The sequence below is a fragment of the Mastigoproctus giganteus genome, chromosome 4 (genome assembly GCF_048544385.1).
Source record: "Mastigoproctus giganteus isolate SK-2022 chromosome 4, ASM4854438v1, whole genome shotgun sequence".
NCBI lineage: Eukaryota > Metazoa > Arthropoda > Arachnida > Uropygi > Thelyphonidae > Mastigoproctus > Mastigoproctus giganteus.
The window spans coordinates 180,540,657-180,564,534 of NC_143578.1; the positions used below are offsets into that span (position 1 = coordinate 180,540,657).

The 23,878-nt window shown below is 37.6% G+C and overlaps 1 protein-coding gene across 2 annotated transcripts in view; it reads right to left on the bottom strand.

The window, feature by feature from the left end:
* LOC150087230 (kinesin-like protein KIF21A) overlaps positions 1-23,878 on the bottom strand; it is a 779,086-nt gene that overhangs the window by 307,032 nt on the left and 448,176 nt on the right. For both annotated transcript variants that reach the window (XM_090371900.1, XM_090371899.1), the window contains exon 19: positions 9,963-10,036. In XM_090371900.1, the coding sequence (XP_090228026.1) occupies positions 9,963-10,036 (74 nt within the window). The remainder of the gene's footprint in view (positions 1-9,962; positions 10,037-23,878) is intronic.

Here is a 23,878-nt window from a genome sequence, read left to right on the forward strand (position 1 = left end):
ATCAAGAAGCGTGTGCTACGCACTGCTGCTCCTTCCCACCTGGCTACGGAGGCACCTCAGATCACTTCTGACAACCAAATGACTTACACAACCAGCTCTCATGTAGTTTCAATGTTGATAACAAGAACTCGTGGTAAAAAATCTAACTCCATTACAAAAGTGAATCTTAGTGAATCTCAGGGTTCTAGGGATAGACTGCTGATGTTCCCCAATTTACCTCCTCTCTAAAGCAGAGCAGACATGATCCACTAGATTTAGATCAGGAAATCTGGCTCAATTTCATGAGAAGAATTCATTTTCTAGTGGAAGAGCATTATCATTCGTGAAACTGGGAACTATGACACATCTAAGAAACCTCAATGTAGGGGGTTGAAGGATTTCACTTTTATATCTTTAGCAATCAAGAGGCCTCCTCAAAGATGTGAAAATTGTGCCAACTCATGTCCAAGGAATGAGTGTAGTGCATGTTTTAATGCTCTTTCCAGATGTCAAGAATCACCTTTTAATTTAATTTCACCTTTTGTGCCCTTAAAAGATGATATCCGCTCTACAACGTCATCAACCTTTGCCCCTGGCAGACATACCCTGGTCCTGTTCCACCTATCCTTTTTACAAAGCATGTTCCCCGTTTCCCTGACAATAGTCACCAACAACTACTAGTTCCTGTGGGACTAGCGCATTCTGCCTTGGGGGGTTGCTGCTGTGTTGTGCAATGAACAAGTGCAAGCTCTGGCGTTGATGTGGGCAGCTGACAGCTTGATGGGGCCCTCAATTTAGTTCCTTCGAGGACATCCACCCTGTCCTTCAAGCTATCATATAGGCCCATAACATATAGGCCTGATTTCGTTACACTCCTTGCATCGCACACGCACACACACACACAAACACAACCCCAATGGCAATATCATGTCCCGTACCTGATTGCTCCACAAACATCATGTAAGCAGTGCATTTTAAAAGGCTGTGATTCAGAGGGCAACTGCCCCCCCCCCTCAGTTCTCCTCTGAACCACAGCACTCCCATTAGCTTGAGCCTTTTGCTTTGCTGCTCTGAGTCATGATTCCGATTTACTTTCAATAAAATTTTAATTTCAGTACAAAATTATAAGCCTAAACTTGTATCTCAACACAGTTATAACTGTATATATATTTTTCAGTATCAAGTATTAATTATCTACGAGTTTCCTTTATATAACTTCCGTATCAAGTTATGTATTAATTAATTATGTTACGTTTGTAATCTAAGTCGTTATATATATTTAGTTAAAAGTACAATTTAATTGACAATGAAGTTTAACAAGTTTAATAGATTTTACTGATTAATTGACAATATTATACTATACTAACGCTATCTAGTTCGGAATATAACATATCGTATGACAAAGGCGGCAAGTTACGAACGGTAAATCTACGGACAATTAAGTATTAATTAATCCAAATCTCACTGTCTCAATTCAGAATAAACTAATGATCCTGACTACGTCTATAAGCTACTTATAGAAAATAATTTGATGTAAAAAATATTCAATAAAGCGGCTAAATATGGCTAAAAAACTTCTCGTTCAGCGGAGTTGCAACTTGTAATACGTAGATTTGATACCCTTACCGATACTTTTATGCAATTACAAGGTAGAGTAAAGAATAAATAAACCAGATTAATTAGAAAATCACAAAATTTAAATCAAAAGTTTTAGAAAAACAATAATTTCAAATCAATAAATAAGAAAAATCCACTTACTGGCTTTGAACACGTCTGGCTCCCATTAGCTTTTGTTGCTACTGGCAAAGAAACTCTCCAAAGTAGACTGCTTTTTATGGCTTTTTTGTAGCTTCCTGAAGTTTGAAATGACAGTCTTCACACATCATGAGTTCAGTATTTTCAATGTCTGTGTGTTTTTTACCACTTCTCTTAAATGCTCCCACCAAGAAATGAGTCTTTCTTCCTCTTCCTCTCCGGTGCTACTCTGCAATTTTCTCCAACTCTTGTAGCTCCACTGTTGTTAGCTCAAGGCCATGAGCATCAATAAGGTCCTCTACATCTTCTTTGCTAACCTCCAGACCCACTGATTTACTAACAGTGACAATATCATTTGTCAAAGCACCATCATCTTCAAATCCGTAAATGTTATGGATAATTAAAGGCCAGATGTTTTTAAAGGCTGAATTTAAGCACCTGGTGGAAACATCATTCTAAGAACTTACAATCAGCCTTACACAATTCAGCATGTTGAACTTCGACCTCCAAAAATCTTTGCGGGTGATAGCATTTTCACCAGAGGTCGTTACAAAGCAACTTGCGATCATTTTCGTGGTGTAGATTTTCTTGAAGTTTGCAATCACTACTGGTCCATTGGTTGAAGAAGAAGAGTGGTATTGGGTGGCAAAAATTTGACTTGAACAAAGTCAAACTGTGCCTCAAGAGATTCAACAAGGTTGGGATCATGGCCTGGGGCATTATCCAGCAGGAGCAGTGCCTTCACATGAATTTTATTTTTTTTCAAGATAACTCTTCGCTGAACGACAGAAAACTTCAAGCTCCCATTCATTGAAGACATATCCGTAACCCAGGCCTTCTTGTTACTGCGCCAAAATGCTCCCAACATGCCTTTGTCGACCTCTTGTTGTTTAAATACTCTGGCAGTGTTAGAGTGATACACAAGCAAAAGCTTGTGTATCACTCTAACACTGCCAGAGTATTTAAATAGTGATATAGATAAGATAAGATAAGTGGTATAGATAGATAAGTGCTATATTAGGGCAATCCGAGGACATAGGAGAAACTATTTCTTATCTATACCACTATTTTTCGCCTTTGTGGAGTTCAGGTTCTATTATTCCTACTCCTTTAGTTTTTCTTCTTACTATCAGCATGTTTCTCTATGCGTTAATTTAATTATTTATTTTTACCGTATCCATCACATAGGGGGCACCACATTATTTTGACGACTATTACATTATGTCCTAGATACGGTCAATATGTAGTATGTATTATATATTTAATCTTATTTTAATCATTAAATTACGTTCTCTGTAGGGTCAACGATGATTAATATATGCTTACATTTACATTTTACTTATATTTTTTACCTTTGATTCTAATATTTCTAAATTTTCTTAACTTTTATTATCATCTTTCAATTTATTTATATTCGATTTACATTCGGCCTATAGTGGTTTATATTTGGTTTAGATTTAAATTACTTAGCATATATTGATCATCACAGAAACAGAGAACCTCTTGTCGTTTTTTGCCTTCATTCTGGGTGGTTGGCCCCAGTTGAAGTCATCTAGATTGTCGGTAAAAAGCGATAATATATATATATATATATTTTTTTTTTTTTTTTTTTTTTTTTGCGTTTTCTTAGGTCCCTGATGGTATTATTGGATTGATTTGCTTATTCTAATGGTTCTTTATATTATCCTTAATATTATATATATCAGCATTGGATGCCTCCCTGTGCCTTTCAATACTTTTGATATTCATCCTTTTTTTTGAAGCACTCGAACCAGCCTCTGCTGGCTTTAAAGTCTTCAAAGCACACAGTACTGCCATTGGTTGACGGAGCTTTAAGTTTCAGATCATCATAGATCTGAAACAATCATACAAGTGATGTTCCATGTGCCACACGCTGAACAATAAAAAAAGATGTTAATTAGTTGAGAACAATCGTACGAGTGATGTTCCGTGCTGAACGCATCTGAAAATTTCCACCCCTGCATTGTTCCAGCTATATTAGAAAGCCATCAGTACCTGCAAATATCATTAAAATAAACGATTGTATGAAAGGTATATCAGTTCCTGAGAATATCGGATGTTGATGTAAGTTGAGGCCCCACTGTATATAAGTGGAGCAGGGTATAACGAGCTGCACCCCAAGATGTACTGGAGATGACCCGGAGTATATTCACTTTCTTTGTAAAAGTGGTTCTTAGATATTTGATGTGCTCCTGGAAGTTTAACTTGTTATCAAAATTTAGACCTAGGAGGCAAATACTGTTCATGATTGGTAGCAGATGATTGGCCAAGTGTAACTCAGGTTTAGGATGCATTCTGTGCTTGGTGCAGAAATATATGGCTATAGATTTGTGGCTTGACAGTTTGTATACTTTTGTGCAATCCATAATTCAATGTTATTTATGGATATTTGTAAATGCCTCTCAATACAGTTCACATTCTGGGAATAGCAGGATATGGTAAAATCATCTGCATAGAGATATGAGTCAACACAGTGTTTGGAATGCCGTTTGTGATACTGTTTATTCATATTGTAAACAGAGTGGCACTGAGAACAGAACCTTGTGAGATTCCTTGTATGAATGCTTGAGATAAAACCCGCTGGTACCTAACTTGGAAAAATCTGTTTTGAAAGAAACTTTGAATAAAATATCGTAAATGGCCTCTCATATGAATAGAATGGAAATCTCTTATGGTGTTGTAGCACCATCTGGTATCGAAAGCTTTCTCTATATCGAGGCATATCACGACAACATGTTGATTTCTGATGAATGCATTTCTTATGTTTGATTCAGCTTTTGTCATGAGGTTTAGGGCAGATCTATTCTTTTGAAAGTCAACTGATTATTAATGATTATGTTTCACAGGATTCACAATACCAGGTGAGTCTATGACGAATCATTTTTTCCAAAGTCTTACTGAAGCAGCTGGTTAGAGAAATTGGTCTACAACTGTGAGGAATCGCATGATCTTTTCTAGGTTTAGGAATAGCAATTACATAAGAATGTTGCCAGGAAGTGGGGAATATATGTTCTGAGAATTTGATTGTAAACATGACTGAGATCCTGAAGAATTATATAGTAAATTACATCAGGGCCATCCTAAGTAAAAACCAATGCCATCACCTTGCCAGCAGAAGGAATTGATTTGCTTTCTTTGGGGTGGAGGGGGGATAGAATAGCTGTGCTTCCACTGTATGGACTACTACTTAGTTTTTTGCTGAAAGTGATGGATCCACATCACGTTCAAACTTTTCAAAGAAATTTGCTGGATCTGCCTAAAAACAATGCAAATGTTCACTTGACTTAAGTGTCGTGCATTTTTGATCTGCTGTCAACTTTTCGATCCATCGTGCCGACACGTTTTTCATAGCAAGAAAGTCTGTTATTACTTGGTACACATGTTCAGTTGAGATGCACAACACTGTGGTAATGAACTGAACTATCACTCATTAATTATTCATCACCAGATCATGCACAATTTCAACAACTTCTGGAGTGATGGATATTGCAGGTCTTTCACAGCATGGGGAATCTCTGAGGCTGTCCCTCCATTTAAATTATGCTGTTCACTTTTTAACCACAGAGCAGGAAGGGGCATTCCCCCACCCCAAATGTAACCATATTATGCTGTTAGTCAAGAAACAAAAAAAAAAAAAAAAAAAAAAAGAAACATAAGAAAACAATAAAATCTAAGAATCTAAGAATATAAAAATCTAAGCAGTTTTCCGACCCACCTAACACTACGAGGCAGTGTTAGGTGGGTCGGAAAACTGCTAGCTTGGGGGGATACAAGAACTAATAGATTAACAGTAGCCACTGGCAGAGGTGAAAGTGATTCTTGCACTGCTTCTATTGGAATGAGCAGCAACCTGAAAAACAAGATGCAGGGTATTTCGGAAACTGCTGGGAGTCATTGTGATACAAGTAAACACATGGGTTGTGTTAGGGTAGCTAAGAATAGGAGCAGGTGCATGTATACTTGCGTACTTGTATACAACTCCAAGATATTTTAGTTCTGTTACCATTTTTATAGTGGTTGTGTTAATTTTGATTTGTGGACGTCTGCTTATGTCCAAATTGCCTTTTAGAAGTATTTGTTTGGTTTTTTCAGGCGATATTTTGAGCATGTGCATTTGTGCCCATTCCTGCAGCTGCAAGAGGGCGGCGTTTGCTCTATAACCACTTGTGAGTTACTTTTTACAAGGAAAATCATGTCATCTTCAAAGGCCAGGCTTTCCACGGGGCCCAGATCCAAGGCCAGAATGGAAAAAAGGATTGCTCTTACAAAGAAAGGCTTAAGTTTTGCAAATTAGTGTCTGAGTGTCTGGAGACTAGGCACCTGCGAGGTGATCTGATTGAGGTGTATAAAACTTTGAATGGTTTGAGCATGCTCAATGCTGATGGGATTCCTCCTCTTGCTCAGAAAAATCATCTGAGAGGACATAAATTCAAATTGAGGAAAGACAGTTGTAGGATAGATGTGCAGAAGTCTGCCTTTAGCCAGCGGGTAGTCGAAACAGACTTCCATCCTTTTTTGTGGAAATTGATAGCCTAAATAAATTTAAGCCTGAGCAGGACAGGTATATGGAATGAATGGAGGGGCGAAATGCCAGCAGTTTTTTTTTTTTTTTTTTTTTTTTTATGGCTGATGCTGCATAAGCTTGCTTTCTTGCATCATATGCCTCTATTAATGCTAATGCTAAGGAAGTGCATTGAATTGACATTGGTGGAAAATGCAATGTTGAGTCAGTGTGTTGTGACATAAGCACTGGGAGGAAATTAGAGAGTAGGGGGGGGGTTATAGGAATAATGACTCTGATGAGTATTAATGAGCAATTGTGCAGAGAAATAGTGGGCCAGTAAATCCGAATTTCTAATAATGGGGGATTTTAACCTTACAGATATTGACTGAAACTTGTGGGTTGGTCACTTCCACACTAACAAGGCTTTTGTGGATTTATTGGATGATTGTTTTCTACAGCAGCATGTTCAGGAGGCAACCAGAGGGAGTAATACTCTTGATCTGATTATCAGTAGTGATTCTTCATGCATTAAGAATCAGCAGATAAAGAAACCACTAGGTGGCAATGATCACAGTGTGCAGGTGTAGGATTTACTCAGAGAGTTAACTACCATCAGGGGTAAAGAGAATGGTTTTTGCTTTCGTAAAAGTGACTACAGTGGTCTCGGACAGTTTTTAAATTATATACAGTGAGATAAACTGATGATGTTACCAACAGTGAATTCAAAATAGGAAGCTTTCAGGGACTTAATCTTGGAGGCTACTAGGCTTTTCATACCAACTAAGAAATACTGTTCAAGATTTAGGCCTAACTGGATGTCAGATGAACTAATGAGCTCGTGGCAGAGTAGAAAAAGGCATGGGATGGATATAAATTATCAGAAGACACAGAAGCCTAGGGCTGATATAATCTAGTCTGTAATCAAGTCACAAAGGAGGCTGAGCAGGTGAAGGCAGATTTCGAGAAATCTTTGACAAAGGATGCAAAGACCAGCAGAGTTCTTTACTTATGTAAACTCTAGAAGGAAAGGGATGAATCAAATTGGTCCACTTAACATAGTTGGTTTGACTATTGATGATCCTGATCAGGTAGCTGATAAACTGAATGAGTATTTTGCATCTACATTCACACATGAGTTATTCAAGGAGAGGAATGCCAGAATTTAACCAAACTCTAACAGGAAGAGCTAATCGATTTTGTAATAACTGAGAGCAAAATGGAGGAGAAATTGTTAAAGTTAAACATAAAAAAGGCACCTGCGGTGGATGGGATCTATCCAGTTATTCTGGCAGCAATGGAAGTAAGCAAATTCTTAGCCATAATTAGCAATGGAAGTAAGCAAACTCTTAGCCATCCTTAGACTCAGAGGAGGTCCCATGGACTGGAAGTGTGCAAATGTATCCACAATTCACAAAGGGAGTTCAAAAGGTGACACCTATAGACCTGTTAGTTTAACTTCTATTCCGGGCAAAATAATGGAGTCGCTGGTTAAAGAAGCATTGCAAAAACATTTAAACAAGACTGCAGTTACAGTTAAGACAAATGGGTTTGTTAAAGGGAGGTTTTGTCTGACCAATTTGATTGGATACTATGATGTAGTTACAAAAAACGGGATGCAAAAAATAATTTTGATATCATATAATTGGATTTCAGGAAAGCTTTTGATACCGTTATACAGGGAAGACTGCTGTACAAATTGGAGCAGAATTGCACTAAGGTCAAGTTGCTACAATGGATAAAGGGATGGCTGAGTGGGAGATGACAGACAGTGGTAATCAATGGACACTGCTCTTCGTGGACTAATGTTATTAGTGGAATTCCCCAGAGTTTGGCACTGGGACCATTGTTGTTTTGTGTATTCATCAATGATATTGATGAAGGTACATCAGGCTTAATGTCCAAGTTTGCAGATGACACAAGTTGGCAGGGTTGTTAACAACAGTAAAGACAGTATGCCACTGCAACAGGTTCTAGTTAAGTTGGGCAAATGGGCTGAGAAGTGGCAACTGAAGTTTAACATTGGCATCTGCAAAGTACTGTATATGGGTAGCAGTAACCGAAGAGAAATGTACCAACTGTGTAGTACTACACTCAAGGAATTGGTCAATGAAAAAGACCTGGGGTAATTGTGACCTCAGATATAAAGTTCATTGAGCAGTGCAGAAGGTCTGCCAGAGCAGGTCATGGTGTCTTGTCCATGACCTGCGGGGGCATAGATTCAAATTAAGGAAAGACAGTTGTAGAATAGATGTGCAGAAATTTACCTTTTGCCAGTAGGTAGTTGATTACTGGAACAAACTTCCATCTCTTGTTGTGGAAGTTGATAGCTTAAATAAATTTAAGGCTGAGCTAGACAGGCATTTGGAGTGAATGCATGGGTGAAATGGGATTTTTTTTTTTGATTGATGCTGCATAAGCTTGCTTTCTTGCATCATATGCCTCAACTAATCCTAATATCCTCATGAATTTCCTTTGTCATTAGTCACTTTAACTAAATATTGGATGACTGCATGGATTAATATTTGAATTGTTATGCATCAAGTACAGAAATTTTTAACACTGTACCACTGTCCTTTTATACTCTGGCCACAAACTTTACAAATGCCCTTCGTACTTCAGTTTAAAGTACAAAACATGTATCATGGTGCATATAAGGACTATCATGTCCTACACCAGTTGGAAAAAATCTCGGTTTCAAATTCCTTTAAATAATGCAAGGAATTTTTATGAGATTTTTTTTTGCACAATGTGTGTGAGTTAGCTGATATCAGGCGAGGGTAGCATGTTTATCTCCCCCCCCTCCCCCATCCGAGAAACTTGGTTTTTTGTCCAGCATATAGGCAAACTCTCCACAGAACATGTAATTGCAAACAATAACTATGCAATATGGTCCAAGTTATTAATGCACCGAAAACCTACAATCTGCAGTATAAAGTTGGATTAAACAAAAACAATGAAAGCACAACACTGCTCATTATTTTGAAGCTACTGTAGCTCTTTACTACCAAATTATTTAGCCATTACAACTCCTTAGGTCAGATATACATTACAGTGACTTCCAGATAAATTGGTCTTTTATACAAAATGTGGCATGAATGATTTTAACTTTTCTTTTTGATTATTCTAGAAACAAAAAAAGCAAATCATTTTACTGAGAAGTGTTATTTACATGTAAAGCAATGAAGCTACTCTTCACATCTCCAGAAAATGGGAAACCAATATCAATGTGAGGGAAAAAAACAAAAAAAAAAACTATTGTTTCCATAACATAGTGCACCATGTTTCTCCAACTTTCTTCAATCAAGGTACATTATGCTAAAATGTTACATTAGTGGAATTCATAAAGAGTGGGTGTCGCTGATCTGACTGAAGTTTTTAGCATTAGTAGAGGCCCATGATGCAAGTAAGCAAGCATATATAGCATCAGCCAAAAAAAAAAAAAAAAAACACTTCCCATTTCACTCATCCATTCACTCCAAATGTTTGTCTAGTTCAGCCTTGAACTTAAGTTGTTGACCTTCACTACAACCAGTAGCTGAAATAAATTTTTGAAGGGATACACAGATCAGTGAAACAGTGGAATGCCTGTTTAAATGCAAGGAATGTTATTAAATCTTTTTTTTTTTTTTTTTAAATTAAGTCTTCAAAAACACTAATAAGCAGCCTTCACAAAAAAAAAAACAAAATCAATAAAAGTACTTACATCCTTTTCCAAATGCTGCCACCTTGATTTGGCAATCTTTGGAGAAAACTGAAGATTCCTTTTTATAGTGAATGCTATACAAAAGAGGAAAGAAAAGAAAACAGAAAAAAAATAAAATAAATAACATGAAATATAATGAATTCTTTGTAATAAATTCTGCAAAAGGTTTTCTATTCAAGGTGTCCGACAGTGAAAGTTTCTTAAAGTCAGACTTTACATAAAATTAATTTTTAACAATCATCTTAGAAAAATCATCAAAAGGTATATGGAAATTTTTAGTGTTAAAAAGTTTATACTTAATAATAGTCATTCACAAGAAATAAATTTTTGGAATAAACACTTGGAATATATAGGAAACAAATAGTTACACAACAGATCATGAAACCCTCTAGGACAAGAGAAAAATTTGAGTGTCAGTAAAGTAAAGTAAAGTAAAGTGCAGCCATTATCAACCCACTGCAGGGTGGAAGCCTCCTCAACAATTCATGCTGAGGGAAATGGACCATAATCTGCCACGCTGGTCCAGTGCGGGTTGGCAGATAGACCGTATTCAGCAGTCAGGGGCTTGAACCCCGGTCAACTCAAAGAGCGTGAGCGTGTACTACTGCACTCCCGCTCCTGCCCACTCGGCTACGGAGGCCTTGAGTGTCAGATGTCCAATGAAAGTCAGGAACAATGGATGTACCTGTAATCTGAATACTGTTAACAACAGGTTACTTGCTCTAACCTGCTAGTTAGGACAAGTAACACTGACATAATAGGGTTTACGGAAACCTGGTGCAACCCAGAGATGGGGAATGATGCGTTTCAGTACAGTATGTATAATTTATTATTATTAGCCATATGGTGCAAGAAAGCCTGAGGCTTATGCTGAACCACCCAAAAAAAAAAAATTTCCCACATTACCCTGTGTGAGACAGAGACAGAGAGAGAGAGAGAGAAGTAGAACAGAATCACCAAGAAAGCAAGAAAGAGAAAAATGATGATATCCAGCTGAGGACCCTCGGTTTGTCAAGCCCATATCACCAGATGTGAGCCCCTGGGGTTGTATTTAGGAAGGACAGGGAAGATGGAAGGGATGGTGGGGTCATGCTTCTTATCAAAAGCAGCCCAAGTACAATGAAAGTTTACCCCGATTCAGATGCTTTGCATGCTAGTATAGATATTTGGAAGCAAATGTATAATGAGAGTGGGAGTAATCTACCAGCTAGGTGGTTGTGAAGATTATGATGAGAGCCTCTATATGCAAATGCAATGGGCAAGTAAGCATTAATGTCTTATTATAAGTGATTTTAATTTGCCTCTAATTGATTGGAGTAAATGGGAAGGAAACTCCACAAGGAGGGAAAAAATTTTAAATCAACTAGATCATTGCTATTTGTATCAACATGTCAGGAAAACTAGAGTAGGGAAGAGAATACTCTAGACCTCATCATCACCCCAGAACCAGATGACGTAATAGGACTGACAGTACAGGAACCAGTAGCAGGAAGCGATCAGAGTTCTATGATGGATGATGAAGAGAGGTGGCGGTAGTTAAATGCAAAGGAATGGGTTATAATTTCGGGAAAAGAAATTACGATGTTTTAAGATGCTACATTGACTCTTAATTGGATAGATATCTCACAGAGAGCAAATGCAACTGAATTATGGTATATCTTTAAAACATTAATCACAGAAGCCTTGAATGCTTATATAGTATTAAAAAAAAAAAAAAAAAATTTCCAACAACTTTCCAACCCACTTAACACATCTTGGTAGCACAGGAAATATCCTTGCACCCATTCTATTCAAGTGTATCCCATCCCTGAAGAAACAATCTCTCCTGTTAACAAGCACACACGCCATGCTGAGAAAAATTTTACCCTATTAGAGTTGTGCAGACTCTCTATGGCCTGAATTGATTGACTTTTTCTCAACATTGCACTGTTCTTGTTACTGAGCAATGTTCTGGTCATTGTTCTTTACTTACAGATCTCCTACTCTTAACATCAATGTCAATGTGTACAACAATATCACCTTTTGTGTCCCTACACGATAATACCTGTCAGTGACAGCTGTCATCTATTGTAGCCCCTCGCAGACACATGCCAGTCCCATTCCACCTGCACTTTTTCACAATATATTTCCCACTTGCCTGACAATCGTGACAACTATTGCTACTTCCTGCGGGACTAAGGATCTCTGCTGCAGAATGTCTCTGTGTTGTCTGATGCTGGAGCATGGGCTCAAGTATTTGGCGGGGCAGCTTTTTTTTTTTTTAGGAGCATTAGCAACTAAGGCCATATTGCTCCGGGATATGCGGTGGTCATTCCCTGACCTTTCCGCATCCTCCGTATTTGGTGGTGACGGGCTTGAACCCCGGTCTAATCAAGAAGCCTGTGCTATGCACTGCTGCTCCTTCCCACCTGGCTACGGAGGCGCCTCGGCAGGGCAGCTGAGTGCTTGATGGGTCCCTTTCATTTAATCCAAGGGCATAAAATTTGTGCTTAACCTCCTCGTGCTCTTTGTAACAAACACACAAATCCATCCTCTATGGCTGTATCATGTCCTGTCAGAGGTAGCATCAGAAAAAGAGCACAAATAACACAAATAACATAATCCTGATTTGAAAGGGACTGCCTTCAGAACCTTCCCTGAAACAAAGCATTCCTGCTACTTTGAGTGAGTCGCCTCCGTAGCCAGGTGGGAAGGAGCAGCAGTGCATAGCACACGCTTCTTGATTAGACCGGGGTTCGAGCCCATCACCACCAAATACAGAGGTTGTGGAAAGGTCAGGAAATGACCATCGCATATCCCCGGAGCAATATGGCCTTAGTTGCTCATAAAAACCAAATAACAACAAATAAGTTTGACACATAAGACACAGGGGAATTTTAGGTAACATTTTCCTAGAAAAAGTGCATCTAATAGTATGGAAAATATAGTAATTAACAGTAAGTGGATCACCCTTTATTATTCCTCTTATTTTATTTTTTTTCTCTGAGTTCTTGATATTTGATACCCAATGTTGAATCCTGAACATCTAGATTAATGCAATGTTATTTAGTACATTGAGCAACCTGTTGGTGGGGAACATTATATCATATTTATTTATACTTATGGGACTTAATAACCCATAAAAAGAACTTTGAAATAAATGTGGAGTCACATGTCCAATTTGTTTTAATTTTGATCTTTATTATTATTTATATTGAATTCAGCAAAGGATAAAAATGAGATACCAAAATGTAAATATTCCTGGTTTGCAAACTTGTAAAGAGGGGACTAAATTTATTTTGCAGCAACTTTTCAATTTAACAACATTTTAATTTTCATACCACTAATATTATCAATGAGGAATAAAAAGAAAAACTGAGGATCCATTATACACTTTGAAAGATGCTTTTGAATATATTCCATGATCCCACCCTCATATTTTTCACCTACAGAGATGTATCATTCATGTATCATTCAAAATATCATGGAGTCAAGTTGATATTGACCAGAATTAAGTAAATTTATATTTAGTTACTTGGGGACTGGAAAATCTTAAAATAGTGTCATAGTGGTTTCTCATCACTACTTTCTCATCTTTTACTTACAATGACAGTAAGTAAAAGAAGAGATGTCTGGTCTGAACTTTTCAATAAATGGTAGTAAACCTTTCATCAATTCCCTTTGTTTAAAACGGTGGTTCTTAACCTTTTTTTGCCCCATGAACCCCTTTCACCATATGTCAGAATGTCATTCCCCTTTCCCAACATTGTCCGACTCAAAAGGTGCATAAAGATAAAGTGAAATATATATCTTTATTTTTAATTTAATATGTGACATCCAATAAAGTGTGATATCCTGTATATTATGTACAATCTGTAGAACTGTAGTTTGTAGAAAGATCAATATTCCAACAATTTGAGTCTCAATCTGTGGTCCCAATTCCCCCCCCCCAAAACCCTAAAATTCCCCCATGGTTGAGAACCCCTGGTTTAAAAGTATTGCAATACAAAATTCACACTTGAACATGAAGGAGGATAACATGGTCTATTCTGCTTTGAGCAGCTTAACAGCAGAGGTACAACTTTTTTTTTTTACCCATGGGACAGATGAAAATTTTATAAATTGCCAAGGCCAATTACATTTAAACATCCCTTATTATATTATTTTCATTTATATTCTTTGTTACAAGGATTTTTAACTAACAATGGCAATTATGAAAACTATTTATTTGGAATATTAAAACTGAAATACATGCTCAACACTAATGGAACAAATCATAATATACAAAAATTAAATTAAAGAATAAAATACCATATTAATATCGTTGCACCTGGACATTTTCACAAGAATGCCAGTGTTCAGAAATGTGCTTATCATGGCTATTCATAAGTTACTTTGGTGGCTGGGAACCATCAGCTTTGATATTGTTTTTCAATATTTTATTTCACAAAATAGATGCTCAAATTTATATATACTCCTGATTGGGAACATTTGGAGACTGCTTATTCGGAAAATTAAATGAGAGGATATGGCCCCACTTCAAATACAGACAAACAACAGAAAAACAAACAAAAGATTAAATTTTTATTGCAAAATAAAAAAAAATAAAACCTGACCACTGTCTTGTGCTATTGTATAAATCAACGGTTAGGCAAAATTTGAAATACTGAATAGAAATTTGTAAATCTCATATTAAATCTTTTGTAAATTTTTTGCTGCAAGATTTGTAAATCTTGCAGCAAAGTATGACAGCGGATAGAGGATAACGGGAGAAGTGGAAAAGAGTACAAGGTTAAGACTGATGACAAATGCAGGAAGAATAAGAACAAACTTGTTCAAATGTTAACCAGAAGCAGGTTAAAACTGCATTAAAAAAAAAAGGAAGAGAAAAGAAGCTGGAATAAATGAGATACCAAATGAAATAACTGAAGCAATGAGAAATTCAGAGATAAGGAATTTGTACAATATATAAGAAGGGAAATAGCCAGAGGATTTTATAAATACTATTATGATTCCAAAAGAGAAGAAAAAAGAATGCAGTGAAATGTAAGGACTTCAGAATAATTAATTTGATATTGTTTGTTTGTTATTTGGTTTTTAGGAGCATTAGCAACTAAGGCCATATTGCTCTGGGAATATGCGGTGGTCATTCCCTTGACCTTTCCGCATCCTCCGTATTTGGTGGTGACGGGCTCGAACCCCGATCTAATCAATTTGATATCACATGCAGCAAAGATGATATGGAGGAATATAGTCTCCAGAGAAAAAGCTACAGTAATCCCCCAATCTCTTCCATGATGCAGTATGATCGATGTCTTGAGTTTATGATGGGGTTCATAGTGGGATCCAACTTCCTTACATTTTGAGGATCATCATCATCATCAGCCATTTTCAATCCACTGCAGGATGAAGGCCTCTCCAGCAACTTTCCAGTTCCTTCTGTTTTGAGCACTGGCCATCCATTTACTACCCAGAAACTCATGAATTTCATCTATCCATCTCTGCCTTTGTCTTCCAGGTTTTCTTCTAGCTCCTCTTGGATACCATTCTGTTATTTTCTTAGTCCATCTGTCATCATGTCTTCGAGCTATGTGTCCTGCCCAAGACCATTTTAGTTCTTTAGTTTTGATCAGAATGTCCTTTACTTGAGTTTGTTGCCTAATCCATGTGTTTCTCTTCTTATCTAACAGTCTGATTCCCAATATGATTCGTTCCATTCTTCGCTGTGTAGTTCTCAGCTTCTCTTCCATTCTTTTGGTGAGTGCCCAAGTTTCACTTCCATAAGTCATGGTGGGGAGTATACATTGATTCATTATTTTACGTTTCAGACAAACTGGGATATTGCTCTTCAGTATATGACTATATTTCCTGAATGCTATCCATCCAAAATTTATTCTTCTCTTGACTTCCAGCCATTTATCATTATTACAGCTAATGACTTGTCCCAGATAAGTATATGACTCCACCTTTTCAATTACTGCTCCTTCAATCATTATTTCCCTTTCTGTGGCATACTTGTTCATCATTACTTTTGTTTTAGCCATATTCATCTTTAGTCCAAAATCCTTACTAGCTGTGCATAACTGATTAAGATTTTCCTCTAATTCGTTGGGATTGTGGCTAATGACCACAATGTCATCTGCAAATCGTAAATGGTTTAGGTACTCTCCGTTCACATTGACTCCTTTCTGCGACAGTCTAATCTTCTGAAAGCTTCCTCAAGGGCAGCAGTAAACAGCTTCGGAGATATTGTGTCTCCTTGTCGAACTCCTTTCTCAATTTTAAATTTCCTACTGTCTTTGTCTAGTCTAATAAAGGAGGTAGCACTCTCATATATTTTCTTCAAAATCATAATATATGGGGTATCAATGCCTTGTCTTTCCAGTGCCCGAAACATTGCCTTATGCTGTATGGAGTCAAATGCCTTTTCATAATCCACAAATGCCAGGCATAATGGTGTTTTATATTCATTTGCTTTCTCCATTAGCTGTGATATTACATGAAGGTGATCCATAGTTGAGAATCCTGTCCTAAAGCCAGCTTGCTCTTTCGGTTGATTCTCATCAAGTATTCTTTCTAATCTGTTAGTAATGACCCTTGTGAACAATTTGTAGATGTGGGATAGCAAGCTAATTGGTCTATAATTTCCAATTTCTGATTTATCTCCTTTCTTATGCAGCAAAACTATGATTGCATTATTCCACTGCTTAGGTGTCACACCTTTTCTAATGCACTTTGTGAAGAGCCTTGCCAGTTTTTGTGTTATGTCTCTTCCTCCCAATTTTAACAACTCTACAGTAACTTCATCTTCCCCCGGGGCTTTCTGATTCTTCATTTTCTTCAATGCATGTTCTACCTCATCAGGAAGAATATTGGGTATGTCGTATGTGTTGCTACTTTGCAATCCATCTTCCCCACTGCTGGCATCATTCCTCTGCTCCTTGTATAATTCTCTATAGTAGTCTTCTGCTATTTGAATTATGCCTTCTCTGCTGTTTATAAGTACACCATCGCTATTCTTCAGTTTCAGTATCATTTGTCTTTCTGTATTACTGCTCATGGCTGCTGATTTAATTCCTTTGTTTTCTCTTAATGCTTGTTCTACTTTTCTTGTGTTAAATCTTCTTATGTCCTCTCTGAGTCTCTTTCTAATGGCTTTGCATAACTCAGCATACTCAATTTTCTCCCTGTCAGTGTTTTTCTTGATTTTCATTTGTCGTCTTCGGTTCATCATGACAAGTGTTTCTTGACTAATTTTTTCTTCTTTGGATTTCTTTTTCCCTATAGGTTTCTTGGGCTTTATCACTTTCAAAAAGTTGTAATATTCCTCGTCGATATCTTGGTCCTCAGCAGTCTGCAGAAGCTCATACTTGTTCTTAAGTTCCAGTACATACTGCTTTTTCTCCTCTTCTGTTATCTCAAAGACCTTTGTATTATTTACTCGAGTCAGTTTTTTCCTTTCCTTTATCTATATCAAGTGTACATCTTACCATTCTGTGATCACTTCCAACATTTACCTTGTTCAGGACAGTAACATCATTCACAATATATCTTCTGTTAGTGAGGATGAAGTCGATTTCATTAGTAGTTAATCCATTTGGACTCTTCCATGTCCACTTTCTGTTCACCCTTTTCTTGAAAAAAGTGTTCATTACTGACAATCCTTGAGATTCTGCAAATTCCACAAGTCTTTCACCTCTTTCATTTCTTTCACCAATTCCAAAATTTCCTATTGTTCCCCTTTCTGCGCTGTTTTGTCTTTTTCCAACCTTAGCATTGAAGTCTCCCATAATAATAGTGTAGTGGGTTTTATGCTCATCTAGAAGACTCTCAATTTCGGTATACATTTCTTCAACCTCTTCATTATCATGGCTCGATGTTGGTGCATAAATCATTATAATCTTTAGCTTGTATCTCTTAGAAATCTTGAGTATTAGTCTTGACACTCTTGGTGATGTACTTTTGAATTCCAAAATGTTGTTTTTAAAATCTTATTGGACCAGAAACCCAACTCCACCTTCACTCCTTTCACTGTTTCCATTGGTGTACAGCAGATTTCCACTTGATAAACTTATAAGTGATTCATTTCTTCTTCTTGTTTCAGCCAAACCGATGATATTCCAATTCACATTTTCCAATTCCTTTTCCAGCTCTAATATCCTGTCTTCACCAATGAGTGTTCTTACGTTATAACAGGCCAGGTTCAGTTTCCGTGCATGGCAGCCTGGTCGTACCCAGAGATTCTTAGCACCCTCTGCTTCCACTCTGATCCTCTCGCTGCCGTAAGAGGGAGAGTGAAAGCTGCTGGGGACTGAGGGCCATTTGTTTCGTTGTGCTTTCATGTGCTGGAGGGTTTGGTCTTTTCCTCTTCACGCTGACCAGGCGTCTTGAAGAGAACCACTCTACACGTTCGTTGCCACCTAAGTGACGTAACAGGGCTTACCATCGAGGTGTGCATGAGTGGATTTTAGGGAGGCAGGCCAACCGGACTTCTCCTAAATCTTCTGTAATAGAGAGATATTGGATCCATCAGTGTTTTAGGCTGAGTGTCTGATAACACACAGGATACCTGTTCCCCTTTAAGCCCCTACATTTTGAGGATACAGCTCTATAATTCTGCTGCCTCTACTCTATCAGATAGGAACTGGAGAGAGAGAGTCCAAGCAGTATGTATGTATGTATGTATGTATGAGGAGACATTGTAGAGTCCATGTTATGTCAAGGACATGGGTATATTCTTACCAACTGTACACCATATCCAAAAATTTCATTATTCTTACAAATTTCCTCCCCACCATTTCTTTTAACTGTAAAGATCATGAATAGCCAAAGTAACAGAACAAACTTATCTGTAAAAAGATATAAACCTCCCAAATACATACTTTAATTTCACAAATATATGTGGTCTCAGTTCCAATTACTAATTCTGACAGAATCCCAAGTATCAGTTATTCAACCATTGCTCATCTCAGTTGTCCCAATTATTTGCTGTATAATTCATTTCACTTCATATATAAATAAATAAATAAATTTTCTGTTTATACTCCTGGACGACCAAACGGTCAGAGGAGTTCACAAGATAGACAGAATACAAGAAACAGCACCGTATTCAGTAGTCACGGGCTTGAACCCCGGTCACTCAAGGCACGTGTACTTATGCACCCGCGCATATCCGCTCTGATATTCTCTGTCAGAAACTTAGTAATTTGGAATCTCGTCTTTCCGACCTTCTCTGGCTTAAAATCTCTCCACTCCAATCTGTCAAATTTATCTCTTGCCTTTTATCATTCTCCCAACTGCACTAATCACTTGGAACTATTTCTGTACAATTCCTTTTGACTTCCTTTCTTTGAAACTTGGCTTTCTACAGTCCAACTTTCCTAACGGTGATTGTAATGTGCACTACACCAGCTGACTTCTGTTTTCTAGTCACATGGATCCAGCTGGTCAAGATGCTGAATCTTTTGCAATTAATAATGACTTTACACAGACCACCCATTTACCTACCAGACCCTACTACACAGTCAATATTCTCAATCTTTTTCTCACAAACAACCCCTCCAAATATATGGTCAAGGTAAGTGGTCCTCTAGTCACCTCAGTTCACAACTTGATGGTTTCTTCTCTGATGGAGCCTTTCTCTCATTGCCATTCTCAACTTTGTGTTGTTTGGCTTTACAAGAATACAAAATGGGACAACCTGCAAGATTTCTATTCTTTTCCTTTGTTGGATTACTGTTTTAAATCTGATGTCAAAGTTTGCTCAGATCATGTCAGTGAAATAATTCTTGTAGGGATGATATCCTATATTACACATTCCACCTTCAAATCTTTTCTTCACCTAAATCATGGTTTTCCAATAAAAGTAATAAGACTGTTCAAGATAAATGTTGCAACTGGCTTGCATCCAAATCTCCAAGTTTATTTTATGCCTATACCAAGGGTCGCAACAATTGTAAAGCAGTTATTGCTAAGTCCAAACTATATTTTGAACAGGATAAGAAAACTTGCTTCTTGTCCAAATGGTAATTGAGCATTCTGGTCTCTTGCCAAAGCTACTATCCACAACTTTTGCCCATCTCTGCTCCCACCTCTATTAAAACACAATGGTTCTATTGCCAAAGAAACAGCTGACCTGCTAGCATCCTATTTTGATTCTAACTCTTGTATAGATGATTTTGGTTAACCACTCCTATAATTCCTAGTACACTCCATTCGATGCTTCCTGTGAAGGTGCCTCCGTAGCCAGGTGGGCAGGAGCAGCAGTGCGTAGCACATGCTTCTTGATTAGACTGGGGTTCGAGCCCGTGAGCCACCAAATATGGAGGATGCGGAAAAGGTCAGGGAATGACCACCGCATATCCCAGGAGCAATATGGCCTTAGTTGCTAATGCTCCTAAAAACCAAACAAAAACAACAGCTTTCTGTGATCTTCCGTCAAAAGAATGTCAGAAGAATTTTGAAGTCAAGAAAGCAACAAGTCCTTATGGTATTTCTCCACTTGTTCTCAAAACCTGTGCTTCTGAGCTTATTCCTGTTCTGTGTTGTCTTTTTATACTTTCTTATTCTACTGGTGTTTTTCCTTCTGCTTGGAAACTTATACATATCCTGCCATTTCCAAAAAGGGGTGACAAATCCCTCCCATCCACTTATAATCCCCATTGCACTTACCTAAACTCTTTCTAAAGTAATGAAGAAATACATTAACCACCACTCCTAAACTATTTTGAAACCTTACATCTGGTCAATGATCGCCAGTACAGTTTGTCATGTTGATCCACTGGTTATATAAGGGCTTATGTTACTTATCTATGGACAAATTCAATGGAAATGTTTGGTGAAACTCAAGCAATTGCTTCTATTTTCTCCAATAATACTGGTCTTCCCCATGGTTCTGTTTTCTCTTACTCTTTATCCTCTTGCATTTTAATGACCTTCATTTGACTGGAAATCCTATACATAGTTTTGCCGATGATATGACCGGAAATCCTATGCACAGTTTTGCCGATGATAGCACATTGCATTCCACCTCCCAATTTGGGAAACCTTGCCCTCCACAAACAGCTTCAACTTATCAAATATACACTACCAATTCCTTAAATGCTGATCTCCAGATCATTCTCCAATGGGACAAAGATTAACTTAGCTAATTTAAATCTTTCTAAAACTCTATCTTGTAAAAAGGATTCTTCTGCTCCTATGCTTATCTTTAACGATAGATTTCTAGACAAGAACACTTATCTATTAGGGATTAACCTGACATCTAGGCTCTTTTGGCATAAGCACATCACAAATATTGCTTCCTCTGCATCTAAAAAATTGTATTTTCTCTTTTAATTTCAGTGTTACTTTTCTTCTAAACAACTACTTGCTCTGTACAAATTTGAAATCCACCCCACCATAGAATGTTGTTTCCATATCTGGGGTAGTATCCCCATAACCTACTGAGGCTTCCAGTCCATTCAAAAGAGGACAGTTAGGTTAATTAATGACTCGTCTCATACGAAAACTGTCTCGTAGACATTCTGTTTCTGCTGCAGGCCTTTTCTACAGATATTTCCATGGGCACTGTTCTTCTGAATTGGCTCAGTCATCCTTTTTCTGACCAACTTCACACTCACAGAACCAACCTTTTTTTCTTCATCATTTATTCCTTCAACTCCCATTTTCTGTAACAACCTCCTTTCACACGTATTTCCTGAAAATTACAATCTAAAGAAATTCAAATTAACAAGTATCTTCTTTTATCACCTTAGACTTCAACCAACACACAGTACTAAGTGTTACAGGTTCTAATACCTTTCATATTTGGAGTTTTGATTAAAAAAAAAATTGAGGGGAAGAACTGAAGAAATTATAGAAGAGGAGCAATATGGGTTCTAGGAAGGGAAAGGAATGAGAGATGTAATACAAATAATGAGAATTTCAGAGGAAAGAAATACAGAAATACAGAGATGAATAACAATGTTTATTTTGCGGATTTCCAAAAAGCATTTAATATAGTAAACAGGAAAAGTTTATAGAGAATACTGAAGGATATGGGAATTGGCTGGAGAGATAGAATGATAGTCAACTATAAGGGGGATTAAGGAGTTACATGGAGAATGAGAATGAGTAATACATATCTTAGCAAACTGCTAAGAAGTGATGAGAGATTTAGTCACAGGAAATCAGAATAGCAATGTGTAAGATCCTATTTGAAGAAAACAGATATTTACAGAGAGAATGGATATCAAGTAAAGGAAAAAGGCTATATATATATATATTTTTTTTTTATGAAAACCCCAAACACGAGAGGTATTAGAACCTATAGTACTTAGTACCGTGCTTGGGTTGGAGGCTGAGAAGACAAAAGAAGATATTTGTTGACATTAGACTTGAACTTATTTAATGCTGATTAAAGAAGTTCAGGATAGAGTGGTAATTTTCAGGAAATACGTACAAAGGAAAGTTGTTCCAGAAAACGGCAGTTGAATGAATAGACGAGGAAGATGAAAAGTTGGTTCTGTGAATTCGAAGTTGGACAGTAAATGGATGTTGGCTGGTGGCAGCATGTGTTCGGACTGTTTTGAAAGAAAGCGGGAATTATAGAAGCGAATTCGGAAGAACAGAGCCCATGGAAGTAACTGTAGAAAAGATATGCAGCAGAAATAGTAAGTCTATGAGATAGCGAGTGGAGAAACTGTTAGAGACAAGTCATTAATTAACCTAACTGCTCTCTTCTGAATGTAATCTAGAAGACAGAGAAGTTTTGGGGTCACCGTCCGAGATGTGGGAACAATATTCCGTGGTTGGGCAGATTTGCAATTTTTACAGAGTGAACATCCGTTTGCAAGAAAAGTAATGCCGAGAGCAAAAGAGAAAACCTAGTTTTTTAGATGCAGAGGAAGCAATATTTGTAATGTGCTTGTGCCAAGAGATTATAAAACAGGGTAATCCCCAAAAAAGAAATATAATTTTGCCTAGAAATTGGAGTGTCACCAAAGATAAGCAGAGGAGCAGAAGAATCCTTTTTGCGGGATATAAGACAAGACAGAGTTTTAGAAGGATTGAAATCAACTAAGTTGTCTTTGCCTCACTGGAGAATTACTTGGAGATCGGCATTTAAGGAATTGGTAGTGGATATTCGAGAAGTTGAAGCTGATTGAGCATGGCAAGGTTTCTCAAAATGGAAAGCAATGTGCTATCATCGGCAAAACTATGGATAGGATTTTCAGTCAATGGAAGAAGGTCATTAATATACAAGAGGAAAAGAGTGGAGGAAAGAACTGAACCTTGGGGGACACCAGCATTAGTGGAAAAGTTAGAAGACAGAGTCGTTCGTTATTTGGTTTTTAGGAGCATTAGCAACTAAGGCCATATTGCTCCGGGGATATGCGGTGATCATTCCCTTACCTTTCCGCATCCCCCGTATTTGGTGGTGATGGGCTCGAACCCCGGTCTAATCAAGAAGCATGTGCTACGCACTGCTGCTCTTTCCCACCTGGCTACGGAGGCGCCTGAAGACAGTCATCTATCATCACCCTCAGTGAGCAATTAGAGAGAAAACTGATAATCAATTACAAAAAACAGTTGGCAAACCATAAGATGGAAGCTTGTTTAGGAGACCTTTATGCCAAACACGATGAAAAGCCTTTGAGATGTCAAGAGCAGCTGCTTGTGTTTCACCAAACTTTTCCATTGAATTTGTCCATAAGTGGGTAACATATGCCAGAATATCACCAGTGGATCAACACTGATGGAATCCATACTGGCGATTGTTGATCAGGCAGAGGGTTTCCTAGATAGTTTAAGAGATGGCAGTTAATTGATTTCTCCATTACTTGAGAAAGAGTAGAAGTAATTGCAATGGGATGATAATTGGATGGGAGGGATTTGTCACCCTTTTAGGAACTGACTGAATATGAGCAAATTTCCAAGCAGAAAGAAAAACACCA